The 15,857-nt window shown below is 35.1% G+C and overlaps 1 protein-coding gene across 1 annotated transcript; it reads right to left on the bottom strand.

The window, feature by feature from the left end:
* Positions 1-1,335: 1,335 nt before the first annotated feature.
* LOC123723260 (probable citrate synthase 2, mitochondrial) lies at positions 1,336-14,638 on the bottom strand. Its single transcript, XM_045685835.1, has 8 exons — positions 14,596-14,638; positions 13,852-14,081; positions 13,480-13,636; positions 12,580-12,785; positions 3,091-3,223; positions 2,554-2,699; positions 1,929-2,091; positions 1,336-1,833 (listed from the first exon to the last, which is right to left on the bottom strand). Exons 1-8 carry the CDS (start codon positions 14,632-14,634, stop codon positions 1,672-1,674), a joined length of 1,236 nt encoding a protein of 411 aa, XP_045541791.1. The 5' UTR covers positions 14,635-14,638; the 3' UTR covers positions 1,336-1,671.
* Positions 14,639-15,857: the final 1,219 nt, after the last annotated feature.

Raw genomic sequence — 15,857 nt, forward strand, 5'->3', positions numbered from 1 at the left:
TTATTTTCCAAAATTTGTATTTTTCTTTTGTTTCCTGCCATCGTGCGTCGTTAATTTTACGAAAAGAAAAAACGCGACGTACAGTTCAGTGAGATGGCTCAACACTAACTAGCGAAGCGGGGCGCTCCGTGCGGTATCGGGTCGCCAACCGCCTGTTGGGACGGCGGGCCGCGATAGACCCCTGCCGCACCGAGTTGATATTTTTCACCGTCAGTGCGTGGTAGGCCGATAAAGGCCTGCCGTGATTTTTTATGAGATAATCGTTCCGCACCAGTGAGAAGGACATAGTTTTCTTCGTCCGCACCAGCTGAAATTCCGCGGCAGGTCGATATAGGCCTGATCCGCAGTGAACGTGGTAAACAGTGAATGTGTTAAGTATCAAATACACCAAATCTAGATTAGAAAAAGATAAAATTATTAGGCACTTAACTTGCAATCTGCAGGGCCTGGGTTCGAATCCCACTATGTACCAATGTGTTTTTCGATTTAGATATGTACATTTATCCGACGTTCCTACGGTGAAGGAAAACATAGTGATGCTGCCTGCACATATCTGAGCAAAATTTAATGATATGTGTGAAGTCAACCCTCTCTGGGCCAGTGTGGTTGACTATGGCCTAGTCACCCCTAATTTGGGGTAGTCTCCGAGTCCCTCAGTGGGGATGTATAGTGAGCTGATGATAATAATGATGATGATATATTACATGGTTATCACTTATTCAAAAGTATATTTAATAACTCGTAAGTATGAAATAGTCACATTTTGCCAGTTGTCAAATTTAATATGGACAACAACTAGACAGTTTACTCCAGCAAGGGAAACTGATTGTTTCAAACAGCAGCAGAAAATATTACGCGCTTAAATTCACGAAAAAGTACGTAAACAAACAAATGCGACAAGTTCCGAAAGGTCGCGCACGGACATTTGGATCTCTCAGCCGTCGTAAAGTTCCGTTTTATCTCCGTTATAAAAGTTGCGGAAACAGAAGCAGAAACGGATGTTGAAAAGCACGCGGAACTTCCGCACTTGCGGAAACGGAAACAGACATCCGTTGCATCACTACAAATTTACAAATAATTATCCTAAAATATTTTAATTACAATACATACATAATAATTTAACACATTATTTAAATAAAAATTAAATAATAATAATGATAGATTAAATATTGATACAAAGATAGAGGAGAACGCAAGAGAGAAGAAAGTAGTGTCAAATTATAGAATTAATTATATAAAATATATATAGATATTGAAAAAAAAAATGTAATGAATTGACTGAACAAACATCTAATACACAAGTAAATCAAAACGTTTAACGTCACCGGAGACGTATTACAAACATATTTGGTTGTATACAAGATATTATTAAAATAAAACAAATTGATTTAACATTCGAATAAACATCCTACTACATGCGTCATTAAATTAAAACGTTAAAAATCACAAATTTATTTAATTATACAAAAAAGAAATTCAAAATTTGTCTGTATCCATGGCATGCTTCTCAAAAACGTTCACTACATTATTAAGTGAATAGGTGAATAATAATAGTGGTATTCCACTGCAGTGACTTGTAAATGTAGTCTCTATTCAATTAGAGAGAATATAAAGGATGGGATGTTTCAATACAAGTTTAAGAACAGTGGAAACTCACATTTATCGTTGTATTTACTTGCCGAACTGTTTCATGAGCAGTTCAGTGCTGAAAGACTTGGGCCGCTCGATTGGGAAGCCGAGAGCCCTGGACCAGATGAGCTGAGCTAATACTCCCAGAGCACGAGATACACCAAACATAACGGTGTAGTAGTTCATCTCCTTCAGACCATAATACTGTAAAAAATACATTTTTTTTATAATTTTTTTAATTTTGTTATATTTTTTAATACAAAAATGCACCAATTTATATAGAAAATAATAAAATTTACCTGTAAGAGTACACCAGAGTGCGAGTCAACATTGGGCCATGGGTTCTTGACCTTGCCGAGCTCGGTTAGGATGGGAGGCACAACTTTGTACACAGCGGCCACCAGCTTGAAGAGTGGATCATTGGGCAAATGCTTCAGAGCGAATTCACGTTGACAAGTGTATCTGTAAATTTATTACATCAAGTAGTATGTGACAATATTTTTTTCTTTCCAACTCAAAGTACAACAATCTTGTTTGGAAAACCATTTCATTACATACATTTTAGAAATATTACAGTCAGGATGTTCTAGTTAGATTTAGTTTATAGAAAGTTTAATTTCTGAATATTTCTAATAAACGATATTTATTTTGTCTAACATTCTGGTCGAATTAAAGTAAATTGTATTTTATTGTTAAATAACAAATAATTTACGAACAAATTATCATAACATCTATTATTTTATTAATTATATTACTTAATATTGTCTGCATTATCTTTTTAGGCAATTTGTGCTTAGCTGATGAGAAAAAATAACATGCAGTGTCTTGTTTGAAATTACGAGCCACTATAATGTTTGAATACTATTATACCAAACTGTATATATCCTTGTTTTGTAGTTTCTTTATATTGATGCAACATTTTACCTGGGATCGGTCTTCCTGAGTACAGCGTGACCGTAACCAGGTACAACTTGTCCCGATTTGAGTGTCTTCCAGATGAACTCCTTAAGTTGTTCCTCAGTAAAGTTGTCACCGACTTGTTTACGCAGCTTTTCCAACCATATAAGTACCTAAAAGGACAAGGAAATGTATGAGATATGAATAGTAGAAATAATCTACTCAACAAGTTAAATGTTTTATTTTTTTTCCTATTATTTTTTAAAATTAATTACACAGGTTTTCTGTGTTGATAAAAATATGAATTATTTATATTTTTAGAGCAATTATTTATAACTTTGCATAATTAAATTTAATCACTTTGACAAGTGAACATATCAAATTTAATCAATTTGTCTTATGAATGTGAAGTTGTCAGGCAAGTTAATGACACTTGCCTGTTAATCCCAGTTTACATAAATCCAGTCAGACGCTGGATTGTTACTGGAATAATATAAACCCACACTGGCAGCCATACACTGAGTTGGATTTAATTTAAACTGGGTATTTAACAATGTTACTAACTTCTTGGTTAGCCAATCCGTGCAGAGGTCCGGCGAGACCGTTGAGACCCGCGGCGAAGGATAGATAGGGGTCACTGAGAGCAGATCCCACCAAGTGTGTTGTGTGCGCTGAAACATTGCCTCCTTCATGGTCACTGTAGACAAAGGTAAAATCGAATTTAATATACTTCCCATACAAAACCATACAAGACAAACATGAAATTATACGAAAGTTGAAAATTAAAAATTAAAAACAACATATTGTAAAATCGCCATGCATAATGCTGCTTTGCAATAGAACAATTTTAACGCAAGTAAATATTTATTGAAATATTGCTTTTTTATACATAAAAAAATATGTCTGATGAAATTTTTCATGAAATGATTTCGATTTTACAAATTTAACCTTAATTTTAAATAAGGGTTATCGCAAGCGTTTTTGTTTTTTTATATTTGTCAAGAAAAACTCCAATTCATTGTTCAGTGAATACTTTTATTCCATTTTCAACATTTCTAACGGTCAATTTCTACTAGACGACTGTCTTTCCACTAGACGACTTATCACATCGACGGATATCCAACGACTGGCCGAGCTCCTGACTCAATAATCAAACGCTGTTTCAACCCCACCACTCTCAATCCATTCGCCGGAAGTTGTCACAAAAGAGTGGCGAGGTCGAGCAGTGCTGCCATCTAAGAAAACTAAAACTACCTTTTATAAAATTATTACATTCGGCCATCCTACGAAATGTGTAGCCTCCTGGCACACTAAAACATCAGGAACTCTGCCAATTAATTACTTACTAACTTAAGTTACTTATTATAATTTTGAAGCCAATATAATAAAATCTTAATTTTATTTAACAATATAACTATAATACAATATTATAAAACGGTATAAAAGTATCTATTTTCCTCATAAAAGTATTCAACCTACGTAATAATTATTAGAGACTCAAGTAGAAGCTCTTATGAAAGATTTAAAATCGCAAGTCGATCAATCTAACCAAGAGCTTGATAAAAGTCTAGACTTCCTAACGGACCAATTAAAAAACATTGAAGGTAAGTTATCTACGTTAGCTGAGGAGGCGATCTGGAAAAACGGATATCGCTACTTGAAGAGCGATTAGATACTTTGGAACGTTTTCCTCTAAAAACAGCCGTTGAAATAAGAAACATCCCTGGTAAACAAGCAGAATCCAAATCCAATCTCCTACAAACTTTTGAGCGCCTAACTAATACTTTGGATGTTCAAATTGAGAAGAATGAGCCGACTCCACAACGTCTACAGTCGTTGTCGAATTTACCAATACTTGGACTGAAATGGATGTGCTAGCGTCTGTCAAAAGTACAGAAAAAACAGAACTGACGAACTAAACTCCAAGCAACTTCCTTTCGTCGGAGAAGTCATTCCAGTTTACATGTTATAAAGATTAAAAGAGATTAACAAAAATTAGAAGAGTACATTTTCTCGCCAGAGAATTAGCAAAGGCAGAAAAATACGCTCACAGCTGGGTTAAAAATGGTAAAATACTTTTACGAAAAACAGAAGGGGCATTGTCATTAAAAACGAAGATCAACTACATTCATTACGGACACAAAATAAAATATTCTACGTAGTACAATATTTAAACACATTTGTATAACATATACCGTCCATAATGTTATCTTGCTTGTTCTTTTTATAAATGTAATATGTAGACACACTTTACTAAAACATAAAAATCAACACTCCCAAAATAATACAATTAACTGCCAACAATCAACTTACTCTTATCACACATACTACCACCGCATCATAGAAGTGTACAATGCCAGGCATACTTATAAAATTCACCTTAGTTCCCCAATTTGTTTATCATACAAGTATGCTAACCTTGAAATTAATGTTCCATATTACGGTTGCTTAATTTGTAAATACTGGTACTGTGTAAACATCAACACACTGTACGGCCTATTACTACTACCATTCGAGAACATTATATATTACTCATGTACACTAAATTTATGAAGAGTTACAATAAAAGTTGCAATATACGTGTCATATTACTAATCTACAATATCTTATTTACAATGATATAAATATCAATTTCACACTATCAACTAACATTATTAAAACTCATGATAATAAAAATACATCATTCCTCCAATATTGTCAACTTCATGAAAACTGTTATTGTTACTTAATAACGAAGCACGAATTTTGCTTACAAAATCAAAACATACGTTTTATCAATTTAAACCTCTATTAATATGTCGTATTATGTATACACATACTAAGGCACTCTGATGTTTTACAAAACAAACAGCCCTAAACGTAGTACTTATATCCATTCATTTTTTTGGTAGGAGTACTAATGTACCCTTAATTATATCCGACATACAAATAATGTACCACACAATCTCAATAATTAATGATAACATCGACAACATTGTACCATCTAAGGCACAAACCTGCACATCTGAAGAATTCAACTCGTTAATAAAATCACCAACACATAAACTAAAGATTCTAACACAGAATATAAAGAGTATATTGTGCAATTTTAACGGTTTCCTATTACTTCTTTCCAGAATAGCAATAAGTCCTGGCACCATTATTTTATTAGAATGCTGGCTTAACAATTCTTTATGTATCCCTTAAATAAACGGGTACAATACTAGTAGTCTAGAATTTAAAAAAAAAACCAAAACGATGGCATAATGATATACACTAAAAACTATTTACACTGTGATTCCTTTGAACATAAACTTTCAGATGCTACCTGTATTATAACAAATAAAAAAATGGTATTATCCTAAAGTCCATTAACAGATCGCAATCATTTCATAATGTAATACCATTCTTTAAATCATTAGAAGAACTATTAATCTCATGTAAGAATTATAAAAAAAACATCGTAATAACAGGTGATATGAACATAATGTTCAAAATGCTCTCACCGACTACGATACTATATTCCTTCCTAGTCATGGATACTAACCAAACAAAACCCTTTTTCACCATCACTGTTACCAAGACTAATTACAAAGAAGTTTTTGAAACAATCAAAGCATCAGACCTCTCAAAAATATTTATTACTGCTGATTGTAACTTGGCCACAAACTATCTTTTAGATAATATATCTAAACCAATTACCTTACACTAAAAAAACTCTGGATCTTGACAGGACTATTAAGGTGCATGAAAAATAGAGATCGAATGCATATGAAATTACGAAATCAACCTGTTAATGTTATTTTTATTGAGACATATAAACGTTATAGAAATCACTGTAAAACCCTTCTTAGAAATGCAAAAGCCAATTATGAAATAGAACGTCTGAGGGAAGCTAGTAAAGCGAAAAATATGAAAATAACGTGGCGAATCATAAACGAAATTACACATTTTAAAACAATTCCCAAGGTATCACAAGATCTTCTAGAAAATAACCAACTATAAAAAAAAGCAGTCAACGATGTGAATAGTTATTTTGTTAATATAGGTAAAGCTCTCGCAGAAAATATTGCTCCCGACACTGATATAAGTAATAGTCTACAGCCAACTAATACAACACTAAATTCCGTGATCCTAACAGATGCCGATATACCTGAAATTCTGAACACCATTAACGCGTTAAAAATCGATAGCTCCATGGGCTGGGACAATATTCCCTCCGCTGTACTACGCCAAAATAATTACTTACTCGCACCAGTCATAACACACATTGTTAATCTTTCCCTACAGTCAAGAGTCTTTCCTAAATCTCTTAAACATGGCAAAAATACCTATGCACAAAAGTGAGGATAAAATTATTGTTGGTAACTACAGTCCCAATTCCATATTAACATATTTATCGAAGGTTTTTGAAAAGATAATTAACAATAGATTGGTCAGTTATCTAGAACACAACAACATGTTCTCTAAAAATCCATTTGGCTTCCGAAGAAATAGGTCGACTTCAAATGCTGTACTAACATTAACAGAATATGTCGCCAAAAACTATCAGAAAGAAGAGTATTGCTCTATTTCTAAATCTTGCAAAGGCCTTTGACACTGTGCCAATACCGCTACTTTCAAACAAGTTAGAAGGTCTTAAAAACAAGGAATCAAAAATGTTCAACTTAACCTTTTCAAAGACTACCTCTCGGATAGGACACAGAGCATAAAGATAGGACCTCATATAAGTGACCCCTTAACTGTTAGCTGTGGTGTTCCGCAGGACAGTATACTAGGGCCTACCCTCTTTCTAGTTTATATAAACGAGCTTTGCAACCTCCCAGTCGATCGCGGTATCATTATCACTTATGCTGATGATACAGTTTTAGTTGTCCAAGGAGACACCTGGCCTGAGACTTTTGCATCAGCCCAGGGAGCGTTTAACAACATCTCAATGTGGCTCAGAAATAATACATTAACATTAAATATAGAAAAAAACAAAGCATGTAACATTTTCCATTGAGAACCCGCAGAATTTCGAGTCCCTCTTTCTACTTGCACACACCTCATCTACCTGCCAAAACAGGTTCCCGAATATCATGTGTAAATGCCAGACCATACAAAAAGTTACCTCAATTAGATATCTTAGCGTAATCAATTAACTCAGCGAATCAGAAAATTAACTGCAGTTTTCAAAACATCAGGGTTTGTGCATATAAAAGACATCATTAAAATGTTATATTACTCCCTATGTCAGTCTGTGCTAAGTTATTGTATTTCGTCTTGGGGAGGTTCAAATAAAATAAATCTTTTTCCACTCGAGAGAGCCCAACGCGGTATACTAAAATGCAGCACAAAACGCCCATACAGATATCCAACAGCTAACCTGTACAGGGAATATAAAGTTCTTACAGTAAGGCAACTATATATACCGGCTCTTATTCTTCATCATCACTTATCAATTACATACAATCACGAGCTAATCTTCATTCAACGCTCCGCACATAATATATGTGAAGTGCCAAGAGTTCATACTACGTTTTCCGGAAAATTTTCATACTTCTTAAGATATTATTTCATATTATACTCATTGATTTAATTGTATAGAACCTTTTCATCCTTGATACGAGTACAAACATAGAACTTTACTTTTATAAATGTACATAAACATACACACACACGCAATCATACATCAATACACATTCATCCCAACAAGCGTCCTTACATACACACATTTACTTGTATTCTCACTTGACGACGTCGAAGTAGATGACGTCGAAGGAGCTCTTTTCCTCTTTACTTTCCTCCGTTTTGCGTGCTTATGCTTCCTTAGTGGAGTTGTAGGTAGCGTACCTCCAACTTAGTCATCGTCTGACGTCATATCTAAATGTATTAAATCATGTCTCAATCTCTCTTATTTACATCAAAGTTCAGTCTCAGTCAAATTTAAAGTCATTCGTTTCTTACGGTCCAGCGAGCATCATTGCTCACTCAATCATTAAGTTCAGTCGTTTCTGACAGTCCAGCGAGCATCATTGCTCACTCAATCATTAAGTTCAGTCGTTTCTTATAGTCCAGCGAGCATCATTGCCCGCTCAATCAATATCCAGCGTACATCATTGTTCGCTCAATCATTATCCAGCGAACATTCATTGTTCGCTCAATCGCTATCCAGTGAACATTCATTGTTCGCTCTATCGGTATCCAGTGAACACCTTTGTTCACTCAATCATTATCTCAAAAACATGATATTTCTCCTCTGTTTAACCGTTCGAAGCGAGTAATTTCAATAGACATAAATACAAAAAAAAAAATAAAAAGTAAGTAAATGATTCACACACAAATAAAGTTTCATACATAATAAAATAGAAACCTCTATTATTTATTTCCCTGTTGGGGGGTCTCGCTTGTATAACTATGAAATCATTACCCATATTCAATTTCTAAATATCCCGTAAAACGTTTAAAATTCTAAAGAATTCAAAATAGGTAGCATAAATATAAATAAAGAAAATTGAAAATACGAGTTAAAATCACATTCGATACTTATAAAGCAATAAGTCATCGAAATATTTTTAATAATGACGTAAATAATGATCTCAATAAAAAGTCTTTGTAACACTAGCTTTTACCCGCGACTCCGTCCGCGCGGAATAAAAAATAATAAAAAAAACGGGGTAAAAACCATTCTATGTCCTTTTCCTGGTCGTAAGCCACCTGCTCACCAATTTTCAGTCAAATCGATTCAGCCGTTCTTGAGTTATAAATAGTGTAACTAACACGACTTTCTTTTATATATATAAGATAGAAGATATGCATAATTTGTATTTTTGGAAAATAGCCGTGATCAAATGCAGTATGACAGTGTCATATTTGTGCAGTATCGAAAGTAAAATAAAAAAAAAATAATAAAAAAAATTAACAAGCGTTATAGCTACTTTGTACTTTAAAGTAATTTTTTTTTTAATGTAAATTAGTATTTAAAATTCTGAGGGCGTTCATACCTGGATTTTTATATCCCGCTTCTGAAATGTCAAGAAAAACTCCAATTCATTGTTCAGTGAATACTTTTATTCCATTTTCAACATTTCTAACGGTCAATTTCTACTAGACGACTGTCTTTCCACTAGACGACTTATCACATCGACGGATATCCAACGACTGGCCGAGCTCCTGACTCAATAATCAAACGCTGTTTCAACCCCACCACTCTCAATCCATTCGCCGGAAGTTGTCACAAAAGAGTGGCGAGGTCGAGCAGTGCTGCCATCTAAGAAAACTAAAACTACCTTTTATAAAATTATTACATATTATTCGTAAAATGGTCTTAAATATTTATATTAGCACATAAATTATTAAAATATTATACGGTTATTTTTTCCCATGGATGTTAATGATCGGAAATAATAGATTTCAGATATTAAATTACATAAGGGAATTCTAGAAATAATGTGATAAAACTGAAATTAATTAATATGATGGATAAAGCTAGCAACAATATATCTAGCAATAATATCACTTCAAGCCGCTTTCATTCGGCTGTCAGGGAGAATCGTTACATTGTGATAAGGAGTTAAAGGTAAGATTACATATAAAAGAAAAACTCGCAACATGACATAATAAAATGAAAGCTGAAATGCAAGATAATGAAAAATTTTCGCATTAAACAAATCGCAAATATAAATACAAATAATTGAATAAATCGCCATAACAATTATTTGACTATATAAAACTACTTAAATTAATTCTTAACTTATTTACTTTTATTTTATATTAATTTAAGTTTAAATTAATTTTTTGGATCCTACAGTCAAATTTGTGACTTTGGCACTGTAGTTCAAGGTCGAACAAGAAAAAAAAAAACAGAAAACATTACTTGGATAATTTTTCCATTACATCATTTGAGTTGTAATCAAAAAAAGGTTATCAAAATAATTGTAACATTGACGGAAATCGTTTACAAACGTCTATTCCTACGTTTTAGTTCCGTGTCATTTTATTCTGAGCTTCACGAACATTTTTAATTAAGACACTAAGATATTTTAAATGACATCTTTAATCACGCAATCTTACTGTGGATGTTCACTGATGAAACATTTACAAAAAATTACATCTCTCTTATTCTTTTTCACAAAACAGAGAACTTGTTTTTTGTTCATATGTTTCGTTGGTGGAAATTCATGTCGCCACAAGTTGAATCTTTGTAGTTTTAAAATGTAACAAGATATATGAATGAAGTTTAATTAATAAAATGAAAACTGGTTGAAATACGAAACGTTAGATCGCCTTGCGCTTATCAAGTCACAACATTTTTTATATTTGAATTGTCGACGAAATTTAAGCCGTATGACGTCACTTCTTACATTTGCTTTGTAAAAGAATTATCGCCAGCGGTATTTTTAAGTTAATACAACTTTTTTTATGATTACGTTTGATATTTTTCATCACCTACCTTTTTTTTTGGTATCGGGGGGGAAATCTTCGAAAGATACCCTGCCTTCTGGGGGGAAGACAGGGTTATGTGGGATTTGACCCACTAAAACCCCCTCGGTGGCCAGCCTCGAGTGCAATCAGAGAAGGTTCCGGGATCTCCGAAGAACGCACCGGAATCCTCAGCACTTTACTACCCGGGACAGGAATCTGCCCGTTACTCTAGGTGTTACGGTAACATAGGACCACGCTATGTCACCGTCTTCCCGGGACTATCTTTGTCGACGATCAGGACCCCCACCCTAATCGCCAATGGATCCCAGGGTCCCTTAGATCGTTACAACGATTTAAGGGACTAACGACCTGTTGGAGCCGTGACAGATGACTCAGAGCGGCTCGAAGAGACACCCCGAGCAGTTCGCCTCCGACCAGCCCTCTCTCTCTCCCGCTCTGCGGTCTCCTTTTGCCCTATCACGCTTTCACAAAACGAGATTAGCGCCATCCACTCCTCTTTTCCGGCTAGTGCAGCTGCAACTAGGGCCGGCAATGTAAGATTTGGCCCGACCATCTGAACCAAGACCCGCCGCTCGGACTCCCACGCAGGGCATTCGGCGAGCGTGTGCTGCGCGGAGTCTCGCTCCCCGCCACAATGGTGGCACTGCGGTGTTTGCTCGCGACCAATCCTATGCAGGTACTCACCGAAGCAACCGTGCCCGGTGAGCACCTGTGCCAGACGAAAGGTGACGTGCGCGTCACTTTGCATTCGCAGCCAAGTCCTAAAACAAGGCAGAAAGGCTTCGACAATGCGCTGTTGCAAGTTTCGCGGCTCTTGAAGTCGTTGTTGCCACACTTCCAGCGCACGTCGGCGCTCCTCTCTGCGTACCTCTCCCGCCTCCGGGATATCGGCTCCACTTGTGCAACGCAGACGGGTGTATACCCGCGCATCCATCTCGGCCAGAATATCCAGAGGCGGAAAACGAGACAGAATTGTTGCCGCCTCAAAGGAGATGGTCCTATAGCCTCGTGCAATTCTGATCGCCATTTTTCGCTGAACGCTGTGAACTTTAAACTTTAAAGTTCATCACCTACCTACTAAACTCACATACGGTATTTCCACTTTTTGTGTTCACGTTGTTTTTTTTTAATCAATGAAAAGAAAACTTAACATTAGGCTACCGCATTTTTCTTTACAAGTTTATCTAGACCTTACATTTTCACATCTCACAATTTTAGCAATCTTTATCAAGACATAAGACATTGAAGGTTTCATTTTAGATTTTCAGATAGGTATTTTAAGTGTAAAAAATACGCAAAGCCACTAGCAGTTAGTACAAAAATTTACACAATTTATTAAGTTGTTATTAAGAATCCACATGAGTGGTGTCACTATGGCGTGACGTATAAATTATCAAATGTAAAACAGTACAACAATAAGTTTTCAGGCCGCAATCTTATGTAAGACCCCGCATTATGATGATTATTTGCATTGTGTGAGTAAATCTTTCTGTTACAGCTACCGTGAAATCCCACTGCTGTGATAATTATCACTTATTATCTCTAGTTTTTTCATGATAGAGTGCGGATAGTAAAGTAGCTGTTATCTTATTTGCTACTATAACACCGAATGCGACGTAATCAATGTTGCATTTCCTAAATACTGACCTGTGAATGGTGAGGTAGAGTCTCATCAGTTCACTGAACTGTGGGTCATCAAAGCCGAGCATGGTGCAGTAGTTGGCGGACCAGTCCTTGTTGTCATCAATAGCACCTATACCTTTGCCATCGCGGTATGTATTACGATATATATAGGTAGTTGCAGCAATCACGGGCAACTTCGCAATCAAGTTCATCGAATCTTCATATACGTACTGTGAATTGGAAAATAAAAAAATATATACAAAAAACTAGAGAAAAAAAGCTCGATTTATGGTTTACATTACACCAGTAGGATAGTAGCAATGCTCTTGCATGAACTGTTTTACCTCACTGGCACCAGTTAGTGTATACATCATGCCAGTTGTATACCATCGCTAATAACATACAATACTGGCATAATGCAAGCATTAAACTCTAAGTAAGAATACGAAACGAATGTCAGCTCACTTTTTAATACAAGTTAAGGCTAAAAAAAACTAGATAATTGTCAAATATGGAGGTCCAGATAAATGTTATTTTCATATCAGGCAACGTGTTCTGGTGTATTATAGATTTAATTCAATAAAATGTCGATATTTCTATAAAAATATGCGAAACCTTTTATGTCAAGTCATAGTTAGATTTCTCAAAGTACATCACCTCTTAGTACTGAAGCCATGCACGAGTATTACGTAATATAAAGTGGAGCTTATTAAATGTACAGTCAAGGTAACAATGTTGTAATAAACATATTATTTAATGCCTTTATGTGTAAAAAAATATGACTGTGGATAAACACATTATTAATAAAAAACCTTTATATAATACTTTTATACTTTTATCAGAGTGAAATAATTACGACCTAAGCAACGTTATATTTTTTAAGAGTCCCACTTTTCATATCGGATTTATACAGCGACAACTTACCTCCCAATACTTGGATTTGTGTACACCCTCAGAGTAAGCTTTCGCAAAGGTAGACTCGCTGTTCAGGGCTGTCACTGCAGCTGAGAACTGCGACATGGGGTGCAATTTACTGGGCATGTTGTTCAACATGGTGACAACATGAGCTGGCAGCTCGGCTCTACAACAATAAAGTTAAAACTTATTTTAAGTAAAATTTAACAATTGCACGATTCTTCATGATTGTACTTTAACGTGCACAAAGTTGAAAATTGTTTTTAATAAACAACACGATTTTCATAACTGATACTTAAGCGAGTTGACCCATGTATGTAGGTGGCCACTATTATGGTCTAAACGTAATCATCTAGAAGTTTATGATTTATCTGTGCATACCTGCGTGCCCATTCCTTGGAGATTGCGTTAACTTGAGCTTCGGTCGGTATATCTCCGGTGACTAGAAGCCAGAACAAACCCTCGGGCAGGGGTTCATCTCCCCCTTCAGCCTTGGGCAACTTCTGTTGGCATTCCGGGATAGACATTCCTCTAAATCTAATGCCCTCGTCGGGATCGAGGACAGATGTTTCCCAAACTAGACCTTTAATACCACGCATGCCACCGTACATCTGTAACATGGAACAAATCAGTCATTTACTTGATGAATTTAAAAATGTATTAGCAAACAGTCGGTCCTATTTTTCATAACACGCTCGCAAGGTTCTGTATTAGTTAGGACTACAGACACGAAAACCTAAATAATGTATAACAAGACATGACAAAATTTCAATATTCAGACCAGTAACAGAAATTACACATTTTAATATCCATTGCAAATAAAACACGTATTTAGAACTTTGCGCTCGTTATCAACCACATGTGGCATATAAAAATAAGCATATCGTAAACTTCAACACTCATGTTTCCTTTAACAATCAAATCGTAGTTGTATATTGTGAAATTTTGTGGCAATATTTTGACTTGCAATACGTCTCTATAGTAATATTGTAAATTTCATTATTACAATAACTTAAATATTATGACTGCTTTTTAATAATGTTAGCCACTATTTCCCACTGAATAAATCCAAATTTCCATCTGATTTAATTCATATACTTAATACGTTATAATAATGCTACTAACCATGTCAACGGTAACTTCATCCAACTTTAGAAGATCCATGCTGTTTGCGAAATTCGCGGATTTTTTCTTGTTCTTTGGGAATTTTCTCTTGTAGTACATTCTTTGGTTGAAATATACATTATTGACGGTCGAGTTGGCGATTTTAGCTTTTATGGCGAACACAATTATATATAAGGACTTACTACCCAAAGTTAAAAGTTGCGGAGACTGGTAGTTTTTAATAAATAAAATCGTACTTAGGTTAGTTATTTTCACTACTTTTGACGTAACTTTGACAGTTTTATTTTATAAGTGGTCAAAGGTTTTTATTTTATACAGCCATAAGTCATGTATGCTACTAAAATAAATTAAAAAAAATAACAAAAAAAAAAAAACATATGAAATAGGCAGAATTTGATTCCCTAACAAAAGAAATTTGCAACGTCTCCGGCGCTATGGGATGAGCAGCCCCTCCGCCCTAGCGTAACAAGGCGCGGGTGCCTGTTACAGCGGGCGGGGGCTGCTCCCCCTCCGCGCCTCCGGCTTTTCATAAACACTCTAGGGGTAGGGCAGAAAGTACCACGTGGTGTCGGGGTTGACTGATTCGGTTCTGTGACTCATATCCAACCTTAAAATACAAATTTACAAAAAATTTAATACCGCAATGACGCCACGCAACTGAAAAACCGTTAATAGATAATGTCAAAGAGTATGTAAACATTTCGCTAGTATACTATGAAATGGTTACATACTCTTTGCTACTTCGTAGTTTTGCGTTCCGTGTCTTCAAAATTATGAAATAATTAAATAATATAAATGTCAGATTTTTATTATTTTTAATCAATTTAAGATAACATTTCGCAATAAAAATTAAAATAAATAATATGTTTGGTTTAAAAAACTTTAATCGAATTAAATAGAGTATTTTTTTAATTTATTTTAGTAGCATACATGACTTATGGCTGTATAAAATAAAAACCTTTGACCACTTATAAAATAAAACTGTCAAAGTTACGTCAAAAGAAGTGAAAATAACTAACCTAAGTACGATTTTTTTTATTAAAAACTACCAGTCTCCGCAACTTTAAACTTTGGATAGTAAGTCCATAGATATAATTGTGTTCGCCATAAAAGCTACAATCGCCAACTCGACCGTCAATAATGTATATTTTAGCCCATTCTTTAGATTTGTTTGTTCGGCGCTTAAGTTCCTTAGCAGGATAGTCGCTGCCGGGTATAGTTTCTGTAACAAATAAACATATCAGTATTTAGGTACTTAACTG

Source organism: Papilio machaon, chromosome W (genome assembly GCF_912999745.1).
Source record: "Papilio machaon chromosome W, ilPapMach1.1, whole genome shotgun sequence".
Taxonomy (NCBI): domain Eukaryota; kingdom Metazoa; phylum Arthropoda; class Insecta; order Lepidoptera; family Papilionidae; genus Papilio; species Papilio machaon.